This window comes from Chrysemys picta, chromosome 1 (assembly GCF_011386835.1).
Source record: "Chrysemys picta bellii isolate R12L10 chromosome 1, ASM1138683v2, whole genome shotgun sequence".
NCBI lineage: Eukaryota > Metazoa > Chordata > Testudines > Emydidae > Chrysemys > Chrysemys picta.
Window position 1 is genome coordinate 69,130,733 of NC_088791.1, and position 8,884 is coordinate 69,139,616.

General features: G+C 48.2%; 1 protein-coding gene across 1 annotated transcript; it reads left to right on the forward strand.

The window, feature by feature from the left end:
• The first annotated feature begins 697 nt into the window (after positions 1–697).
• Positions 698–2,862, forward strand: LOC135973870 (uncharacterized). Its single transcript, XM_065559035.1, has 2 exons — positions 698–1,624; positions 2,223–2,862. Exons 1-2 carry the CDS (start codon positions 1,084–1,086, stop codon positions 2,723–2,725), a joined length of 1,044 nt encoding a protein of 347 aa, XP_065415107.1. The 5' UTR covers positions 698–1,083; the 3' UTR covers positions 2,726–2,862.
• The last annotated feature ends 6,022 nt before the right edge of the window (positions 2,863–8,884 follow it).

An 8,884-nucleotide genomic window follows, 5' to 3' on the forward strand; every position in this document is an offset into this window, starting at 1 on the left:
TACTTTTTCAGAACTGCATATAATTATCAAGAAATCTCCAAATTTCAAGAAATAATGGAGTACACAGTATATTGCATTTTAGCCATTGATGAGGATGAATTAGCATACTGTATTTCTTGTAAGTATAGAAGTTGATTTATTCATTAGTAACTGAATTTTTCTCTGATTAACAACTAAAGTATGTTTAGCTCTTCAATGAGCATCTGAATTTATACTGAATCAAGTGGTGAACTCTTAAGAGAGAAAAATTAACATTGACGTTAACAGTTTTGCACTAATAACTTTCACAACGATGGCCTGGTCTACGCTAGAAAATTAGATTGGTTTAACTACATTAGTCAGGGTGTGAAAAATCCACACCCTTGAGCAGCATAGATAAACTAACTTAGGCCCCTATGTAGACAGCTCTAGGTGGTAGAAGAATTCTTCTGTTGACTAGCTACCGCCTCCTGGGGAGAAAACCCTCCTATTGTTGTAGGTAGTGTCTCCACTGAGGTGCTACAGCGGTGCAGCTGCAGCGGTGCCACAGTGCAGCTATAATGCTTCAGTGTAGTCTCACTACAGCAATTGGAGGGGTTCTCCCATCAATGTAGTTAATCCACCTCTCCAAGAGGCAATAGTTACTTCAACAGCAGAATGCTTCCATGCACTTAGAGCTGTCTACACCGGGGGTTAGGTCAGCATAGCTACGTCTCTGAGGCCTGGTCTACACTACGGGTTTAGGTCGACTTTAGCGGCGTTAAACCGAATTAAGCCTGGACACGTCCACACAACGAAGCCCTTTCTTTCGACTTAAAGGGTCCTTTAAACCGGTTTCTTTACACCACCTCTGACGAGGGGATTAGCGATAAAACCGGTCTTTGCGGGTCGGAATTGGGGTAGTGTGGACGGAATTCGACGTTATTGGCCTCCGGGAGCTATCCCACAGTGCTTCATTGTGACCGCTCTGGACAGCACTCTCAACTCAGATGCACTGACCAGGTAGACAGGAAAAGACCCGCGAAGGTTTGAATTTCATTTCCTGTTTGCCCAGCGTGGAGAGCACAGGTGACCCCGCAGAGCTCATCAGCACAGGTAACCGTGATGGAGTCCTCCCAGGATCGCAAAAGAGCTCCAGCATGGACCGAACGGGAGGTACGAGATCTGCTCGCCATATGGGGAGATGAAGCAGTGATAGCTGAACTCCGTAGCAGTAAAAGAAATGGAAAAGTATTAGAAAAGATCTCCAAGGCCATGAAAGACCGAGGCCATAACAGGGACACACAGCAGTGCCGCGTGAAAATTAAGGAGCTACGGCAAGCTTACCACAAAGCCAGAGAAGCAAACGGAAGGTCCGGGGCAGAGCCGCAAACTTGCCGCTACTACGCGGAGCTGCATGCGATCCTAGGGGGTGCAGCCACCACTACCTCAACCGTGTGCTATGACTCTCTCGCTGGAGAAACACACAGGGAAGACGGTTCAGGGAACGAGGAAGATGACGATGGAGGTACTGTAGGTAGCTCACAGCAGCAAGGAAGCAGAGAAACCGGTTTCCCCAACAGCCAGGATATGTTTGTGACCCTGGACCTGGAACCAGTAACCCCCGAACTCACCCAAGACCCTCAGGGCACACAGGAGACCTCTGGTGAGTGTAACTTTGTAACTATTTGTAAACATTACAAAAAAAAAGCAAGCGTGTTTAATGATTACTTTGCCCTGGCAATCGCGGCCAGTACATCTACTGGAAAAGTCTGTTAACGTGTATGGGGATGGAGCGGAAATCCTCCAGGGACATCTCCAGAAAGCTCTCCTGGTTGAAATGGGGTGATTTTATTAAGGGGACATTCAGAGGCACCCGTTCCTGCTCTTCTGACCAGAAATGTTCCCCGCTGTTAACCACGCGGTGGGGGGAGGGGTGAAGTGATCATCCCAGAGAATCGTGTGTGTGTGTGTGGGGGGGGGGGGTTTACTTGTGTTTGTGCCGCATGTTAACCGGGAAACCGCAGCCCCCTCCTTTTACATTGAAACCCCATTTTAAATGGACAACCCAATTCATCCTTGATATGGGAACTGCGCTGCTGTTTGCAACCTTTCCCGCATGTTAAGAAGGTTAAAAAAGCCAAAACACTGTGGCCTACGATGGCTGCCTGCAAGCCGAAATATGCGACCTTGTAATGAAAGAGTGTACCCATTGTTCTCTAAAATGTGTCTTTTTTAACCACCTCTCCCTTCTCCTCCGCCAGCTGCAAATGTTTCTCCTTCGCAGAGGCTTGTGAACATTAGAAAGAGAAAACGTAGGACGAGGGACGAGATGTTCACGGAGCTCCAGATGTCCGCCCAGGCTGATAGAGCACAGCAGAATGCGTGGAGGCAGTCAATGACGGAGATGAGAAAAGCCCAATATGAACGAGAGGAGAGGTGGCGTGCTGAATCGCGGGAAGAACAGAGCAAGTGGCGGGCTGAAGACGATAGGTGGCGTCAGCTTGCAGACAGACGGCAAGAGGCAATGCTCCGTCTGCTGGAGCATCAAACTGATATGCTCGAGCATATGGTTGAGTTGCAGGAAAGGCAGCAGGAGCAGAGACCGCCGCTACAGCCCCTGTGTAACCAACAGCCCTCCTCCCCAAGTTCCATAGCCTCCTCACCCAGACGCCCAAGAACACAGTGGGGGGGCCTCCGTCCACCCAGTCACTCCACCCCAGATGATCGCCCAAGCATCAGAAGGCTGGCCTTCAATAAGACTTAAAGTTTTAAAATGCAGTGTGTCCTTTTCCATCCCTCCTCCCCCACCCATCCCAGGCTACCTTGGCAATTATCCCCCTACCTCTGTAAGGAACTAATAAAGAATGCATGAATGTTAAAAAAAAATGACTTTATTGCCTCTGCAAGTGGGAGGGGAGGGTGGGGTGGGGTGGTTGGTTTACAGGGAAGTAGAGTGAACCGGGTCGGGGGGGGGGGTTTGGAGGGTTCATCAAGGAGAAACAAACAGAAGTTTCACACAGTAGCCTGGCCAGTCACAAAACTCGTTTTCAAAGCTTCTCTGATGCGCACCGCGCCCTGCTGTGCTCCTCTAACCGCCCTGGTGTCTGGCTTCGCGTAATCAGCGGCCAGGCGAGTTGCCTCAACCTCCCACCCCGCCATAAAGGTCTCCCCCTTACTCTCACAGATATTGTGGAGCGCACAGCAAGTAGCAATAACAATGGGGATATTCTTTTCGCTGAGGTCTGAGCGAGTCAGTAAGCTGCGCCAGCGCGCTTTTAAACGTCCAAATGCACATTCCACCACCATTCGGCACTTGCTCAGCCTGTAGTTGAACAGGTCCTGACTCCTGTCCAGGCTGCCTGTGTACGGCTTCATGAGCCATGGCATTAAGGGGTAGGCTGGGTCCCCAAAGATCACGATAGGCATTTCAACATCCCCAATGGTCACTTTCTGGTCCGGGAAGAAAGTCCCTTCCTCCAGCTTTCGAAACAGAGCAGAGTTCCTGAAGACGCGAGCATCATGTACCTTTCCCGGCCATCCCACGTTGATGTTGGTGAAACGTCCCTTGTGATCCACCAGGGCTTGCAGCAGCATTGAAAAGTACCCCTTGCGGTTTACGTAGTCGGTGGCTTGATGCTCCGGTGACAAGATAGGGATATGGGTTCCGTCTATGGCCCCGCCACAGTTTGGGAATCCCATTTCAGCAAAACCATCCACTATTGACTGCATGTTGCCCAGAGTCACTACCCTTGCTATCACCAGGTCTTTCATTGCCCTGGCAAATTGGATCACAGCAGCCCCCACCGTAGATTTGCCCACTCCAAATTGATTCCCGACTGACCGGTAGCTGTCTGGCGTTGCAAGCTTCCACAGGGCTATCGCCACTCGCTTCTCAACTGTGAGGGCTGCTCTCATCTTGGTATCCTGGCGTTTCAGGGCAGGGGACAGCAAGTCACAAAGTTCCATGAAAGTGCCCTTACGCATGCGAAAATTTCGCAGCCACTGGGAATCGTCCCATACATGCAGCACGATGCGGTCCCACCAGTCTGTGCTTGTTTCCCGGGCCCAGAATCGGCGTTCCACGGCATCAACCTGCCCCAGTGACACCATGATTTCCACATTGCTGGTGCCTGTGCCTTGTGAGAGGTCTATGTCCATGTCAATTTCCTCATCACTCTCGTCGCCGCGCTGCAATCGCCTCCTCGCCTGGTCCGGGTTTCGCCTTGGCATGTCCTGGCTCTGCATATACTCCAGGACAATGCGCGTGGTGTTCATAGTGCTCATAATTGCCGCGGTGATCTGAGCGGGCTCCATGATCCCAGTGCTAGCTATGGCGCCTGGTCAGAAAAAAGGCGCGAAAGTAGTATCTGATGGACCAGGAGAAGGAGGGAGGGCGGGAGGGAGGGAGGGCCGAGTGACGACATGGCGTACAGGTACAGGAACAGGGAGAAACACAAACAACTGTCACACAGAATGGTCCCCCCAAAGATTAAAATGAAAACCCTGGGCTTAGCATGCCATTGATTTCACGGAGGAAGGGGAAGCATATGAATACAGAACAAATCTATTTTTTACATCTTAAGGTGGCAGCCGACGGTGCAGCATGAGTGACAGCCATACCCATACCAGTATGACGATGACGGATACCAATCATAAAATACCATCATCTGCCAAAAGGCAAGGGGCTGCTGCTGTGTAGCAATGCAGCCCCACGTCTGCCAGCCCCACGTCCGCCAGCACCCAGCATCGCCCTCGGCCTCTTCTGGGTGCTTAGCAGACAATACTGGGCAATTGGCAGAAAATAGTATATTACGACTGGTAGCCATCATCATCGAAACAGTAGCATGTCTGCCCAGGTGGCCATGATTGACAGCCACACCAATACGATGACGATGGGTACCAGTCATAATATACCATCGCCTGGCAAGGGGCTGGTGCAATGCAGCCCTACGGCTGCCATCCCCATGGCTATCACTCATGCTACACCGTCTACCGCCAAAAGGCAGTTAGCAGCTGCTGCTGTGTAGCAATGCAGTCCCACGTCTGCCAGCACCCAGAGGACATATGGTGACGGTGAGCTCAGCTGAGCTGAGCGGGCTCCATGCTTGCCGTGATATGTTGTCTGCACAGGTAACCCAGGTAAAAAGGCGCGAATCTATTGTCTGCGTTGCTGTGACGAGGGGGGAGGGGCCTGACGACATGTACCCAGAACCGCCCGCGACACTGTTTTGCATCATCCGGGCATTGGAATCTCAACCCAGAATTCAAAGAAAAGGCGCGAACCGCTTCTCGGCTCTCTGAGTTGTGGTGCAAACGTAGTATCTGACGGACTAGGGGAAGGAGGGAGGGGGGCCGAGTGACGACATGGCGTACAGGCACAGGGAATTAAAATCAAGAATGGTGGCTGTGCATCAGGGAGAAACACAAACAACTGTCACACAGAATGTTCCCCCCAAAGATTAAACTGAAAACCCTGGGCTTAGCAGGCCGTTGATTTGACGGAGGGAGGGGGAAGCAAATGAATACAGAGCAAATCTATTTTTTACATCTTAAGACGACGGTGCAGCGTGACTGATAGCCCTCGGCATCTTTCTGGGTGCTTGGCAGCAAATACGGGGCGGCGTATGACGATGGTCTTCAGGCCTATTGCACAATCGGCTGCTCGGGGAAGACTCTGCTAACGTGCGATGACCCGACTTGTAATAGGACGGCTAATAGTCGTAATACACCATTTACTGCCAAAAGGCAAGCCCCACGGCTGCCAGCACCCAGATCGCCGATGAAGGCTACCAGTCTACTGCACCGTCTACCGCCAAAAGGCAGTTAGCAGCTGCTGCTGTGTAGCAATGCAGTCCCACGTCTGCCGACACCCAGAGGACATATGGTGACGGTGAGCTGAGCTGAGCGGGCTCCATGTTGTCTGCACAGGTAACCCAGGTAACCCAGGTAAAGAGGCGCGAATCTATTGTCTGCCGTTGCTGTGACGGGGGAGGGAGGGGCCTGACGACATGTACCCAGAACCGCCCGCGACACTGTTTTGCATCATCCGGGCATTGGGATCTCAACCCAGAATTCAAAGGGGCGGCGGAGACTGCGGGAACTGTGGGATAGCTGTGGGATAGCTACCCATAGTGCAATGCTCTGGAAGTCGACGCTAGCCTTGTACTGTGGACGCGGTCCGCCGACTAGAGCACCTAGAGCATTTTATTGTGTGGACACACACAATCGGCTGTATACAACCGATTTCAATAAAACCGGCTTCTATAAATTCGAACTAATTTCGTAGTGTAGACGTACCCTGAGGGTGTGCATTTTTCACACCCCTGTGAGATGTAATTATGCTGATGTAGTTTTCAGTGTAGACCAGGCATTTTACAAACAGAATCAATTCGTCTGTACTATATTATTACAATTTAATCATATTCTGGGTTGTGGATTTACTTTAAATTGTCTAGGTTTGTCTGACTCAGAACAGGTTCTATGTGCACTAAACATCTTTCAAGATTTGCTTTGTGCACTAAGTAGCTTCTTTCACTCCACACCATAAACACGAAACTCTGATATGTCACGATGTAAAAATGGACTTACAGACTGGTTATCAAAATACAAATAGCCTGGGTCTGGGCTCTGAACCGGGGCTGGGAGTAGAACAATACTGGGCCAGGGAGGCCTCGCCCTTCAGTAGGTGTGGGGTTTGTTCCCAGTGAAGGAACATTTAAAAGGACATTGGTGGCCCCAGGAAAGGGGAGAAGAGCTGCATGCTGCACCAGGAAGCTAGACTGGTGCTGAGAACTGTCTCAGGAGAGGCTACAGCTTTGTAAAAGCTGCTCTAGCACCTGGGATTTGGATTCCTCTCCACTTTGGCAGCTGAAAGCCCTAAAGGAGATCACTTGATCACTGGCTTAGGAGACTCTCCTCAGTCTCTTAATGTAGTGTTCATGTCCCAAACTGAAGTTAGGAAGTGACCCAAAGGAAAGCCTAGTTTGGAGTAGCTCACTAACTAGGCTGGATGCTTTGGAAAACCCCTTGGGCCCTGGGTTGGGATCTGGTGAAGTGGATAGGCCTGGGTCCCATTACCTTGTCCCTCCTGCTGCTCTTCAGTAGGGACAGAACCTCTGGTAGGAGGCGAGCACATGGGAGTAATTGCGACCACAGTCGGGGGCCCCCTCTAAGATGACTATGCTGGCAGAAACCGTAGCACACTGGCCTGACCAGTAGGCCAGCTAGTCATTGGACAATCCTACTATAGAGTTTCCAAACTACAATAGACCATCTAGTGTGATCCTAGAAGTGGCTACTACCAATTTTTTTAGAGGAAGGAGTAAACCCTCCACAATGCACGTAGCAGTGTATTACTATGCAGTGTACTGGCCTATTGCCTCTCTTCCCAGTTGATGCTTTGGGACCATGACAATTGATGCTTATTGTAACTTTAACCTGACTAGCGAGAAGGCCAGATGGTATTCATACTCATTTTAATATCTATTTTTTTAGACATACTAAACTATTTACTTGTAACGGGAACAGAGAAATTGCCATACTGGATCAGACCAGTGGTCCTTCTAGTCAAATATCCTGTTTATGACAATTTTCAACATCAGATGCTTCTAAAGAAGAAAACCTGCAAGTGGACTGTAATGAATGGAGACTGAAAATTGCCCTTCAGGAAATTTTCTTTCCAACCTTCATTAATAAGAAGTTAACTTATGCCTTGAAACATGTGTGTTTATATCCTTTCCAAAACTCTCCCAGAAAGGGTCTGCTTTCATAGAAAAACTTTGATTTTTAATCAGGAAATTGAAAACCCGCACACTGAATAGTTTTGGACAAAACCCAGAAGTTTTGGTTTCAGTTACCTAAAACACACACATATATATACACACACACAGTGCAGTAAAATACCCCATTTTCCAGCCAGCTCCACTTGTAAGTACTGACCACAATGCTATCTTGTTGCAATGTGGTCCACAGCTTAATTGAATGTTACATGAAAAAGTTTGCTGCTGCTGCTGTTAATGCTATGTGAGGGTGGGGGGTTGTGAGTTTTGAATTTGCCTTTCAATTTCAGAGTGTCCCTTTGGTCTTATACTGTGAGGAAGGGGAAATAGAAGGTTCCTGATCTACATTCGCTTACTTTTAATTATTATACATACCTGTAACCTGTCCCCTTTTATTTGTCACCCATCTAAGGTAAACAGCCCCAGGCCTAACATTTATATAATAACCACTATTCTGCAGGCATGAATTTTACAGCTCATTTTATTACAAATATATGTTAAATATTTGCTTACATTTGTTTTATATTTGTTTCCTTTTAATATCAAGCATTTCCTTATCTGTTAATCCTTAAATACTTAGAAATTGTATCGCACCTATAACTGTACATGTACAATTGCATACATAACAATTGCTATGTGTAGCAAAAATATCAGACTTTAGGACTCAGTGCTTGGATGCAGAACTATTCTACTGACTCACACTGACAGCTAGATCACATGGGTCTCTTTGGCTCCAATTTAGAGATATAAAATGATGCGTGGCACTGTAAGTAGAAGAGAGCTAGAATGAGGAACTAGAAGTCCAGCTGAGAAAAAACCCTTTTGTCTTTGCAAGTACATTCCTATCAGAGGGCTTTGTTACTTTATTTAAAAATAAAATGAGTCCCCAGGGAATGGGGTGAGAGATTAAATATTCTGTTTAATGTGTGTATGGTGCAGATACAGGAACAGAGTGGGAAATCCCTGTTAATATTATTTAAGATTTTAAATAACTAGTTCCATTGCAAAAGCTGAAAAGTTAATATACAAGAGAAAAATGTACTACTCACAAGTTGCCTTTAGTGGAGAGCTATTGATGAGCTTCTCTGCCATAGGCAGTTATGGTAATAATAATATAACACAACAATGACAGTAATGAAAACTAC

What these genes read in the sequence shown, in the direction of transcription:
- LOC135973870 (XM_065559035.1), top strand. Translation starts at nt 1,084, where the DNA reads ATGGAGTCCTCCCAGGATCGCAAAAGAGCTCCAGCATGGACCGAACGG. An exon ending in GGGCACACAGGAGACCTCTG is followed by an intron (nt 1,625 to 2,222) that starts GTGAGTGTAACT and finishes CTCCTCCGCCAG; the next exon opens with CTGCAAATGTTTCTCCTTCG.